We start from the raw sequence: 12,777 nt of genomic DNA, 5'->3' as shown, positions 1-12,777 counted from the left end.
CTAACTTCGAACTGCCCAGAGTCCTTTAAGGAGAGTGGTCCTCGACCCTCCGCCCACGGCCTGGTGCAGGACTGCGCAATCCGTTCGCAACTGGGCCGCAGAAGTGGTGGATGAAGGCACGTGTGCAGGTGTATTTTGTGCAGGCACAAAACCGCCCCTTCTTCCTGCCCCCCCTCCGCCCCCCCGCTGGTCTGCTAAGCTGGGAAGGTTGGGGGCCGCTGCTTTCGGAGAGATGGGTGATATAGGAATGTGATGAAGGAAGGAAGGAAAAGAGAGAGGGAGAGAGAGAGAGAAGGAAAATAAAGGAAAAGAGAAAGAAAGAAGGAAAAAGAAAGAAAGAGCGAGGGGAGGGAGGAAAGAAGGAAAGGAAGAATAGGGAAGAAAATAAAGGAAAAAGAAAAGAAAGAAGGAAGGAAGAAAAGAAAGGAAAGAAAGGAGAGAAAGGAAAGAAAGGAGAGAAAAGGAAAGAAAGAAAAAGAGGGAAAGAAAGAAAGGAAAGAAAATAAAGGAAAAGAGAAAGAAAGAAAGAGAAAGAGAAGAAAAGAAAAGAGAGGGAGGAAAGAAAGAAGGAAGGAAAAAGGGAGAAAAAAAGGAAGGAAAATAAAGGAAAAAGAAAGAAAAAGAAAAGAAAAGAAAAGAAAAGAAAAGAAAAAAAAGAAGGAAAGAAAGGGAGGGAAAAAGAAAGGAAAGAAAGAAAGAAAAGAAAGAAAGAAAGGAAGGAAAGAAAGGAAGGGAAAGAAGGAAAAAGAAAGAGGGAGGAAAGAAAGAAGGAAGGAAAGAAGGGGAGGAAATAAAGAAAAGAAAGGAAAAAAGAAAAAGAAAGAAGGAAGGAAAAAAGAGGGGAGAAGAAAGGGAAGGAAAAGAAAGGAAGGAAGAAAGAAAGAAAGAAAGATAAAGAAAGGAAGGAAGGAAGGAAGGAAGGAAGGAAGGAAGGAAGGAAGGAGAAGAAAGAAAGAAAGAAAGAAAGAAAGAAGAAAGAAAGAAAGAAAGAAAGAAAGAAAGAAAGAAAGAAAGAAAGAAAGAAAGAAAGAAAGGAGGGAGGGAGGGACTGAGGACCCTGCTCCATCCTAGCTTCAAACAGTCACTAAGTAGATCTCTTGAGGCCGGCCGTAACTCTGGAGGAGGGGGGTCCTAAGCGACCGGGCATTAAGTCAAGGATGGTGCCTCCTCTCTTCCGAACCTGCAGGGCATCCGAGAGCGCCCAGGACGACCCACTCCGCGGGGATCCCGTGCTCACCTCCCGGACCAGGTCCTGCTCCAGATTATGGCGGGCCAGCAGCATCCTCCTCTTGAACCGCCGGCACTCCAGCTCCAGGTATTGCCTCTGGCGCCGCAGCAGGTTGGCCTCTTCCTCGGCCTGGAAGTGCTGGATGTTCTCCTTCTGCTTGGACAGCCACTCCTGCTTCTCCTTCTTGGGGTGCTCTGGTTCTCGTTCAGTTCCTGGGGATCCAAAGGAGAGCGAGGAGTTCTGGGAGTTGAAGTCCAGGCATTTTGGGGGGGATGAGGGATTCTGGGAGCTGAAGTCCCCCGCGGGAGGTGGGTGGGAGGAGCTGGATTCCCAGGGAAGGGAGGGAGGGAAGGAAGGGGGGGGGGCTGCCTTTATTGCTTCACACCTACAGACAAAATCTTGCCAGAGTGAAGGCTACAATCTGCCTTTACAAAGGAGGAGGATTATCGTGCGTGAGAATGTTCTGACCCAAATCTGGTTCCAAGGAAACCAACACCAAACCGAGGTAACAGCAAAACCTTTTCATGATTCTTTACGAATTCCGTTCCTTCCCGGTTCAAAGGCTGTTTCGAACTCATGGTCTCTGATAAGAAGGACCCTTGCCAAGGCTGCCAAGAACACCGGATAAAGTTGCCAAGAAGTATTTCAAACACAAAAAAAGTCTCCAAACAAAAACTAAGAGAATCCGAACGTCCGCAAGGCTCGAGTGCAAAAACGACTTTGCTTCCTGCAAAGAACTCCCGATTCTCAGCTGGCTTTTATCCCTTTAAGGGAGGGGCCACTACCTTGCAGCCTTACTCCAGAGTTGCCCGTGCTGCTGCAGTTGCTCTTTCCTTCGAGCAGCCCTGTGTGCATACGCACAGGCTCCTTGGGGGCCTCTTCTTCACTGCTGCCAGCCTCCACAACCTCCGAAGGCAGCACTCCACTCCCTGATGGTCCTGGCCCCATCCCTGCATCCCACGCGGGCCCCTCATCTGAGTCCTCGCTCTCCGAGACCTCAGCCGTCCTCACCTGATGCTGGCAAAACGCAGCAGAGAGAAAGAGGCCGAAGACGGCGCCTCCCTAACAGTTCCCAGGCTGTTCTGCAAAGGCAGGCAGTCGACTTCACTCCGGCAAGAGTCTGTCTACAGGTGTGAAGCTTGGAAGCACTGCGTGGTTTGGGGGCCTGACAAGGAATGAATGAATGAAACTTCTCTCCCCCACAGCTCTTCCCCGTTACCTCTTTCAGCTGCTCTTTGCGGAGTTTGTACTCTCTCTTCTGGGATTCCAAAAAGCTGTTCAGCTCTTTCTTCTGTTGCGTCTGGATGTGCTGCTGAAACTTCTTCTCCTCGTTGGCCATCACTTTCGCCTGCGCCATATCAGGAGAGGAGAGCAAGAATGTTAGGAATATAACTCACCTAAACAGGTATTTGGGTTAGAAATACATAAACCAGGATAAACATTTTAAAACTGTAACTTTAAGAAAATGCAAAACTGTAATTAGGTGTGGTTTCTCAAACAGCCATAAGAGGGAGCCAGAAACCTGAGTTGTCTTAGTCTGAGTCTCAGAAGAGAGTGTGAGTAAGTCTCCGTTTCCTTCTGTTGGAAAGTATTGCTGTTCCTCCATTTCTTCTAATTGACTGATATTACTGGATTTGATGTAAGTCTGTTACTGAACTGTTTTTTGACACTGGACTTTGATATTTGGATTATCCCTGGGTTGAAAAAACTGACTGATTTACCTGTGAATGACTTTTGGACTGCTTATTTTGGACTTTGCTTAAACTTTCTGGAAGTAAAAACCAACATTTACTGTACAGTGTATCTGTGTGCTGTCTGTGTATTATTCCAACACTCCTCTCAAATACGTCTCCCTGTATGCGCTCATTCTCCTAACGGGGAATTACCTTAACAAAGAGGCTGAGTCTTTCTGGACCAACGACACCTTGGACATCCCGGGCCTAACCCAGCTTAGGCAGACCAGCACCCCAGCCACACCTCTACCCCACCTCCTCCCCAGCTGCCTTTCTTGCACCCAGTTCCCATATAATCTTAAGGAGGTCTTCTAGTCTAGCTCCCTATGGAAGCAGAAGTCCCTTTATCGTTCCAGACAAATGGTGGTCTGATCTCTTCTTGAAAAACTCCAGTGTTGGAGCACCCACAACTTCTGGTGGCAAAAAGTTCCACAGGTTAATTGTCCTCCCTGTTAGTAAGTTTCTCCTTAATCCCAGGTTGCGTCTCCCCTGGATCAGTTTCCATCCATGGTTTTTTTTGTCCTGCCCTCAGGGGATTTGGAGAATTATTTGACCCCCAATTCTTCTTTGGGGCAGCCCCTCAAATCCTGGAAGACTCCTATCGTGTCCCCCCCTGGTCCTCTTCAACGGGCTAGACATACCTAGCCTTCTTGGTGGTCTCTGAGCTTGGCTGTTTTCTTGCGGATGTTTGAAACTAGGTAACGTCGTCAGTGTAGTCCTGACGATGATGTTACCGAGCTGGGTTATGAAACGTCTGCGTGAAAGCTACCAAGTTCAGAGAACGTCGAGGACCCCACCGTCTTCCTCCCATTCCTCCCCTCCTCTCCGCAAACCCCGCTCCCTCTTTCTAACGCTGATAATGTTCCCTAGCTGGGTCATGAACTGTCTGTAAGAAAACCACCAAGCTCAGAGGACATCTAGGACCCCTCCTCATCCCCTCCACAAAACCAACCCCTCCCCTCTAGCGCTGATGATGGTTTGTGGAACATCTGCAAAAAAAAAACAAACCCACTCAGCTCAGCCTTAAGGACCCTTTATTTCAACCCTGAGCTACAAAATATTCTCCTTTTTTTTCCCATACCTGGCGCCCACGGAATTTAACCTCCAGTCCCCTAATCCTCTTTGTTGTTCTTCTCTGCCCTCTTTCTAGGGCAGGGGGGGTGTCTTCAAACGTGGCAAGTTTAAGGCTGGTGGACTTCAACTCCCAGAATTCCTCCTCCTCCAGTCATGTTAGCTCGGGAATTCTGGGAGTTGAAAGTCCACCAGTCTTAAACTTGCCAAGTTTGGAGACCCTTTGCTCTAGGGCCTCAAAATCTTTTCTGTATCGTGGTGAACCAGAACTGTCAGCGGTGGCTACACTCTGCCCCGGAAGAGAAGAAGCCTTCACACCAACCAGTGCCCCTCACCCAGAGGTGGTATTCAGCCAGTTTGGACCAGTTCTAGTGTACTGGTAGCAGAAATTTTGACTGGTTTGGAGAAGTGGCAAATACCACCTCTGGCTGGCCCCAACCGCTCACCCCCATTCTTACCTCTTCTATATTCTTGTTTTTTAGCTCAGCTGGTTCACGTGGCACAGTGAATTGCCACACCTCAGCTGAGCTAAAAAATAAATAAATGGACAGCTCCATAGCACTGATAAAGATAACAGATAATTAGAATTGGAAGGGACCTTGTAGGTCATCTAGTCCAATCCCCCTGCCCAAGTGGGAGACCCTACACCATTTCTGACTGAGGGAAGTCCAGTCTCTTCTTGGAAGCCTCCAGGGATGAAGCTCCCACAACTTCTGAGGGCAACTTCTGTTCCCTGGGTTGATTGTTCTCCCTGTCAAGAAAATTCCTCCTTATTTCCAGGTTGAATCTCTCCTTGTTCAGTTTCCATTCATTATTCCTTGTCTGGCCTTCAGGTGCTTTGGAAAATAGGTTGACCCCTTCCTCCTCCCTGTGGCAGCCCCTCAAATATTGGAAGATGCTCTCCTGTCTCCCCTGGTCCTTCTCTTCCCTAGACCAGCCAGGCCCAGTTCCTGCAACCGTTCGTTGTATGTTCGAGCCTCCAGTCCCCTCATCCTCCTGGTTGCTCTTCTCTGCACTTTTTCTAGAGTCTAGGCAAGAAAAACCCAAAGGACACCTATAATAGACGGGGTAAAACCAGGCTCAATAGCAGGAACTGGGAGGGGATCTTGGAGTCTTAGTGGACAACCAACTAAATAGGAGCCAGCAGTGTGCAGCAGCAGCCCAAAAAGCCAATGCAATCCTAAGTTGCATCAACAGAGGGAGGCTAAAACATACAATGGACGGTTATAGGAACTGGGCCTGGCTGGTCTAGGGAAGAGAAGGACCAGGGGAGACATGATAGCGGTCTTCCAATATTTGAGGGGCTGCCCCAGAGAGGAGGAAGGGGGTCAAGCTATCCAAAGGACCTGAAGGACAAGGAATAATGGATGGAAACTGACCAAGGAGAGATTCAACCTGGAAATAAGGAGAAACTTTCTGATAGTGAGAACAATCAACCGATGGAACAGAAGTTGCCTTTGGAAGTTGTGGGAGAGCCATCACTTAAGACTCTCAAGAAGAGATTGGACTGCCATTTGTCAGAAATGGTGTAGGGTCTCCCGCTTGGGCAGGGGGTTGGACTAGATGACCTACAAGGTCCCTTCCAACTGTTAACATCTTTTTTTTATAATGTGGTGACCAAAACTGGATGCAGGACTCTAGGTGTGGCCTTACTAAGGCTTTATAGAGTGGTATTAGTACCTCCCTTGATCTCAATTGTAACCCTCTGTTAATGCAATTTAGGATTGCATTGGCTTTTTTGGCTGCTGCTGCACAACATTGGCTCCTATTTAGCTGGTTGTCCACTAAGACTCTGAGATCCCTTGGAGAGGGCAGTATTGGAGCCCTTCGCACACACGAATGAAGCTTGCTGTCCGAACCCACCACCGCCCTCACCTCTTTCTCCATGGCTGCCTGGTGCTTCTTGACGAGTTTCTCCATCTCCGCCGCAAAATTGTTGCGCTGCGTTTCCAGGTCCTTGTCCAGGCGCAGGCGATGGTCATCCATCTCGGTCTTCAGCTTGTTCTCCAGGGCCATCAGCTGCTTCTGGTGCTGCCGCCTCATGCGCTTGTAGCCGGACATCTGTTCCCGCAGCTCTGAGTCCTGCTCATGTTCCTGCATCTGCCTGGTTACCTGTCGAGGACCAAAAAGGCCCCCGGGGGGGGAAGGGGGCATTTTCAGGCTGGGAAGACCCCTCTCCCTCCCCTTGCCCAAGTGTGATGACCCAAAGGGGCGTGGGACAAAAGCAACCAGGTCACAAAAGTAGGTAAAGTCCCTTTAATTCCTGCATCTTGGCCTCCAATGTCCAGTTATCATCGGCTGGAGAAAAAACTCTCACAAGAACAGTTTTTCAAGGGGAGAAATTCCGACGCCAGAACCCAGGTAAGACTTGACCGACCAGAATAATTTCACGCTTTGCTTAAAGCAACTTTGCCATGCGCAGTTTGCCCTTTTAAACAAGTCTTCCCAGCTGCAGCTCATGTAAGGAGATCAGGGCCCTTTCCTCCTCCGTAAGCCATGTTGCTCCCTTATCTGTTCCTCCCTGCGTGCCCTAGGATCCAGAAGGGGTGGGCCTGGGTCTTCCTCTGAGTGCCCATCCAACCTGTGCCCTTCCCCAGTTTCCTCCACAACCACCAGAGCCACACTCCCACTCCCTGTCAGCTGTTCCATCTCTCCCTCAGACTCCAACTGGGGCATGACACCAAAGCCTCAGCACAAAACCCAGGCCGGATGAGGAAACGGACCCCAAAAGTTCTTGGGGGGGACTGGCAGAGCAAGGAAAAATAGGCCTCCACTTACAACAGATTCAACTGCTAAGCAAGACAATTAAGTGAGTTGCGCCCCGTTTTACGACCATTTTTTTTTTTGGCCGCGGCTATTTTAAGCCATTCACGGCCGTTGTTCAATGAACCGTGCAGTCCTTAAGCAAATCTGGCTTCCCCGTTGACACTGCTTGTCAGAAGGACGCAAAAAGGGACCATATCTCAGGGACACTGCAACCGTCGTAAAGACGAGTCAGTTGCCAATGCCTTAAGTTTTGATCATGTGACCACAGGGACGCCGCGAGTGTCGCTAAGCATGACAAACAGGCATCGGTCACTTTTATTCGGTGCCCTTGTAACTCTGAACGGTCACCAAACAAACTGTTGTAAGTTGAGGACTACCTGTGATCCTGGCCACCCAAACTCTGGGAATCTTGCCCCTGACAAGGAGGGCAACAATGTCCCGGCCACTGCAGACCTCTACGCCTCTGTCCTCTCTGTTGCTCTCTGGTGAATGGTGGTTTGGAGGGTTGTTAAGCGATGGCCGTGGTCACGTCATCCAAATCCAGATGCTTGGCAACTGACTCATATTTACGACGGTCGCAGGGTCTCGGGGTTCACATGATCCCCCTTTGCGACCTTCTGACAAGCAAAGTCGATGGGGAGGCCAGATTCACTTAAAGACCATGTTACTAATTTATCGAACTGCACTGGTTCACTTAGCAAAGCTGGCAGGGAGAGTTGTCAAACGGGGCGTGTAACTCCCTTGACAAATTTCTCAGTTAGGAATGTAAATTTTGGGCTTAACTGTGGTTGTAAGTTGAGGACTGCCTGTAATAAAGACGGGAGAGAGCGAGAGAGATACAGAGATATAGAGATACAGAGAGATACAGAGAGAAATGAAATATATAGATGATACAGATACAGAGATGGATGGATAGATAGGTATTAGATAGATAGAGAGGTGGATGGATGGATGGATGGATGGATGGATGGATGTAGAGAGACAGACAATAGATTTTAGATACATAGACAGATTTTAGAAATAGACAGATTTTAGAAATAGATAATGATAAAATTTTAGAAACAGACAGATAAATATATAGATAGACAATAGACTTTAGATACATACAGATAGATGGATTTTAGAACTAGACAGATAGACAGATATAGATGGCAGATTTTAGATAGGCAAGAGACAGACAGATGTCACTGCTACAGAAACTCAACTGAAGATGGTTCTCTGGTCTAAAGGCCGAGTATCTTTTCCACTAGTTTTTAGAAAACTACCCCGTTTCCCTGAAAATAAAACCTAACCGGAAAATAAGCCCTAATGGGTCTTTTTGGAGCAAAAATTAATATGAGACCCGGTCTTATTTTGAGGGGAAACACGGCAGATGTGCAGCCAGGGGGTTGTTTGAAGGGCCCGCCCGCGCAGGGTCCCGGGGGTCAAGGGGAGAGGCCAAGTCCACCCACTCACCAGTGAAGCTGTGCGTATGGTAGCAAAGTGCTCTCGGTTGCGGTAGTGGGATCGGTGGCGCGTCCCTTGGGGTGGTGACTGGGGCTCCGATCCTTTCAGCCGAGCATCCGAATCCTCCCTGTAGTTTTCTTCCTCCTGGGGCCGCGAGAAAAGAGCGGGGAAGGTGAAGGCCGCTGGGATGAAATCAAAGGCAGGTTCCGGCAAGAGAGATTTGGGGGCCAATTATCTGCCTCTTGGCTGTCATTCTCCCCCCCCCAAAAAAAGCCAATCTTATTAGTTTAGCAGCCCCCAACTTTTCAGCACCAGGGACCGGTTTGTGGGGAAGGCCATTTTCCCACGGAGTGCGAGAGGCCAGGAGTGCGCAACCGAGATCCCTCCCATGCGCGGTTTCGTTTACCTGCTGCCCACTTTCATCTTTGCGGCTTGGTTCTTAACAGGCCACAGAACGGTACTGGTCCGTGGCCTGGGCCCCCATGATATAGTTGACCTCCTGAAATGTTAACTTTCTGGTTGAAGCCGCAACGGTGTCATGAGATTATTAAAAAGAGAATATTTGTAGGTCAGCGGTGAATCGAGGGGTCCTTGGCGCTCTCTGAGCTTGGGGGTTTTCTTGCAGACATTTCATTACCCAAACTAGGTAACGTCATCAATGCTGGAGGGAGAGAGGGAGGCAGGGAGGGAGAGGGGGAGGAGGAGGAGGAGGAGGAGGAGGAGGAGGAGGAGGAGGAGGAGGAGGAAGAGGAAGACTGAAATGTCCTTGCTTCTCCGTGAGCTTGATCATTTTCTCGTAGACATTTCATCACTCAACTAGGGAACATCATCAAATGCTAGCAGTGCTAGCGCCGATGATGTTATCCGGTTTGGATAAGGAAGGATCTGCAAGAAAACTACCAAACTCAGAGAGCACCCAGGTGCCCTCCATCCTCCTTCTCCCCCTAGCACTGATGAGGTTATCTAGTTTGGCTAATGAGATGCCTGCAGGAAAACAAGCCAGCTGGAGAGAACCAAGGATGACATGAGGTCGTCCATCTTGACCTGTGTGAAGTCACTTCCTGTCCCCTCCCCCTGGCAACTGTCAGCTTTGAGACCAGGTGCTCCCACACTGCCACAGTTTGAGCCTGGGAAAGTGGGAGGGGGGAATTGATTGGACCGTATATAGTTAAGACATAACAACGTTCTTTTTCTAATTCAAGGTCATGTTATTTCTGCACCTGGGTGAGAGGACGTCTCAAGTTGGGATGGAGGGTGATTGGGGCATGTGATGTGATGAAGGGTGCAGGGGGTGGATTTTGTAGTTGTTACTTATTGCAAGGAGACCCAGAACTTTCAGATTCGGGATTCCCCGGCTGTGCCAGTTACTATCCAAATAAAAGGAACTTGTGAGGTTTTTCAAATAACATTTTCCCTTAATTTTCTCCCAATTCAACCATAAAGATTCCCGTATGTAATGCCTTCTAAAGTAGCCCTGCGATTTAGTTCCCTTATACCACAGAAAAGAATGCCATCCCAGTAATAAATTTAGATTTAGGATATAATTTTTTTTCTTTCTTTTTTTTGATATTATTTTTATAAAACTTTATTAAGATAAATTTGGTATGATCTTATGACTTATTGCAAAATAAATTAAGTATAGTTATCTCACTAGAGTTAATAAAATTATAGATAAACGATTTCTTAGTGATGATATTGGGTTATACAATTATTGATTGATAATATGAGTTATTATGTAATATAATTATATTAGCGGTTAGGAAATGGATGCACCAAAAAAAAGTGGTAAACCAACCGATACACTGTTGTAAATTTATGTAGAAGGATGATGTTTTTATGTTTTATGTTGTTATGTCTTACGTTGTTTTGTTTGTTGTTAAAATAAAAAACTTTAAAATAAAAAAGGAACTGGTGAGGAGATGTCTGTCTCGGAGTTATTGGTTGGAGTGGAGGGTTGCTGGAACGTTGAGAGCAAAGGGTTGTGAACCTCTCACCAAGCGCCGCCCCTTGGCAGGGGTGCGAGTCCACCAATTCAGACAAACCGGTAGTTCCGATGATCATTTGACCCCTGCCCTTTTCCTGTGCTTTATTTCCTTGTTTTTGAGCACAGCTGATTCGCGTGGCAGAGCCGTTTTTGCCGTGGATCAGCTGTTTTACACACCGGGGATGCAGCAAAAAGTTAAGCCATATAGCTAAAAATGGTCTTTTCGAAATGCCGTGTGTTGTTACCCCAGCTGAATCGCACCGTTTGCCCCCTCCCCGGCCCAAATTACCGGCTTCAGATGGATGACGGAGCTGTTGGACATCACCGTGTGGTCTCCTTCCATGATATCCAGCTCGCTTTTGTCGTCGGAAGCGTCTGGAAGACTGTTGACGCTGCTGCTTTGGCTACTGGCGCTGATGGACATACTGGGGATGGACTGGTTGCTCCCCACGCTGTTCACCGTTCCCGTCCGGCCCATGCTGGGGTCTTGCTCCTGGAGGAGGGGAGAGAGAGAGAGAGGGAAGGGTTGAGAGCAGGGGTGTCCCAGGCCACAGGAAGTCGCGTAATACAGGTATCGGGATTCTGGCAGTGACCTCCATTTAAATAGGTGAGTCTCGAGCCAAACTTCCAAAGGATTTATTAGGAGTAAACATGTCGGCACTGCCTGGGTGTAGCCGACTCTGAGACACGTAATTTATTGTCACCCTTGACTCTGGTTTTCCTCACCCCCCACCCCTCTAGGTGTGTCGTAATTCATATCCTCCAATGGGACACGTCCCTAGCCCAGAGTCATCAATCAGGCTCTCCAATGAGGAATTTTCAAGGGCAGAAATTCCGGTCACTTAGTTACAATCTCTGAAAAACTATGTATGGAAATGCACTTTCGATTTCCGAGAATAACCTATGCTCAACATTGGACAGCGGAAGGTAATCCCGCAGGCAATAGATTAATTAGAAAAATTATGGATTGTGCGGGGATGAATAAGCTTACTATGGAGTTGCAAGAGAAGGAAAAAAGAGAATTCTGTACGGTCTGGGAGAATTTACATATTTGAATAGATAATAGGAGTAATAGATAACATATAACGTAAATATGAATAATGTATATATGTATATAGATTATAAATAATGGAAGATGGAAAAAACGATGCTACAATGTATTGCAAGAATTGTAAATGCGATTTGTGCTTTTTTAAAACTGTAAAATTTTAATAAAATCTATTTTTTTTAAAAAAAGAATTTTGCGCTGCAAGAAACTTCGGTCACCTAGTTACGCTCTTTGAAAACCTTTATGGAATGCACTTTCAGTTTCCAAACTGCTGCACTGGTCACCCCTCCCTTTCTGTTAGCAACTCTAAAAAGACCATAGAAATATTTTATGAGTTGACAACAGGGAGTCCTCGACTTACAGCGGTTCATTTAGTGCCCGAAGTCCTAAAAACGGCAATGAAAAAAAAGGTGACTTAAAGACCGTTTATAACACTTATGGCAGTTGCAGCCTCCCCCATGGTCAGAATTCAGACGCTTGGCCCCTGGCTCGTATTTATGACGGTTGCAGGGCCCTGGGTTAATGGGACCCCTTTTGCGACGTTCCGACGAGGCAAGCTCAATGGGGGGGGAGCCGGATTTGCTGAACCGCCGCGTTTCTCCCTTAACGACTGAAGTGATTTGCTTAGCAACCATGGCCGTAAAAGGGGGCAAAACTCGCTTCACGGATGTCTCACGGAGGAACATAAATGTTGGACTCCATCGTGGTTGTAAGTTGAGGACTTCCTGTATATATATACAATAACAGGAGCGATAATTCAGTTGGCCTGAGCCCCGTTGGGATTGATGGGGCCCATAATGAGCCTTGCCCTCCATCTGGGGGGGGGTGCCAGCTACTCTCTACCTTAAGGAATATCTAGCCCACCCTCGAATAGAAAAGAATATCTGTATCCGGAGTATTTATAGTCATTATATGCTCAGAGATGGGAGTCCTTGGGCCCCGCTGAGCTTGGTGGTTTTCCGCAACGGTTACCCACTACGTAACCGTTGCGGCCCACCAGCAGCCACTGGAGCTGGCGGCAGACTTGGACAGCGAGGAAGTTGGGGAGGAACACGGGTCAGTCCTAGAGTCTGGGGAAGACTCTGTGTCGGAGGGCTCTGCATCGGAGGCAGAGATGGGGCCAGGGCCGTCCGACAGTTATCAGCCGCCTTTGGAGTCGGAGATCAGTGGGGAAGACGAACAGCGGGAGCCTGTTCCCACTGTGCGCATCCACAGAGCTGCTAGAAGAAGGGAAAAAGCTAAAGAACAAAGGTCGACTCGGAGTAAGGGCTGAGGTAGACGGTGAATATTCCATAGGGAATAAAAGAGGAACGCAAGGGGAGTGGGGCTTTGCAGGAGACCATGACTTCATTCCGGCATGCTCGCCAAGTATCGCGGCATCTGAAAGATACCGGCCTGGCGGCTCTCCGGGCCTGATAAAAGGTCTGTAATCTTGAAAGACGGTTGGCTGGGACTTGGTTGGAGAGGAAATTCATTGTAAATCAAGTAAAAGGGGTTTATC

General features: G+C 47.9%; 1 protein-coding gene across 1 annotated transcript in view; it reads right to left on the bottom strand.

Moving 5' to 3' along the window:
* TAOK1 (TAO kinase 1) overlaps positions 1–12,777 on the bottom strand; it is a 95,221-nt gene that overhangs the window by 10,240 nt on the left and 72,204 nt on the right. Inside the window, 6 exon segments of the mRNA XM_087924155.1 lie at positions 1,238–1,419; positions 1,422–1,440; positions 2,448–2,576; positions 5,908–6,144; positions 8,254–8,388; positions 10,518–10,721. Of these exon segments, the coding sequence (XP_087780281.1) occupies positions 1,238–1,419; positions 1,422–1,440; positions 2,448–2,576; positions 5,908–6,144; positions 8,254–8,388; positions 10,518–10,721 (906 nt within the window).

The sequence above is a fragment of the Pseudonaja textilis genome, chromosome 1 (genome assembly GCF_049901715.1).
Source record: "Pseudonaja textilis isolate UNSWEBS1 chromosome 1, rPseTex1.2, whole genome shotgun sequence".
NCBI lineage: Eukaryota > Metazoa > Chordata > Lepidosauria > Squamata > Elapidae > Pseudonaja > Pseudonaja textilis.
Note: the sequence above shows the minus strand (reverse complement) of the source record. Positions and strands in the feature narration are given on the sequence as shown.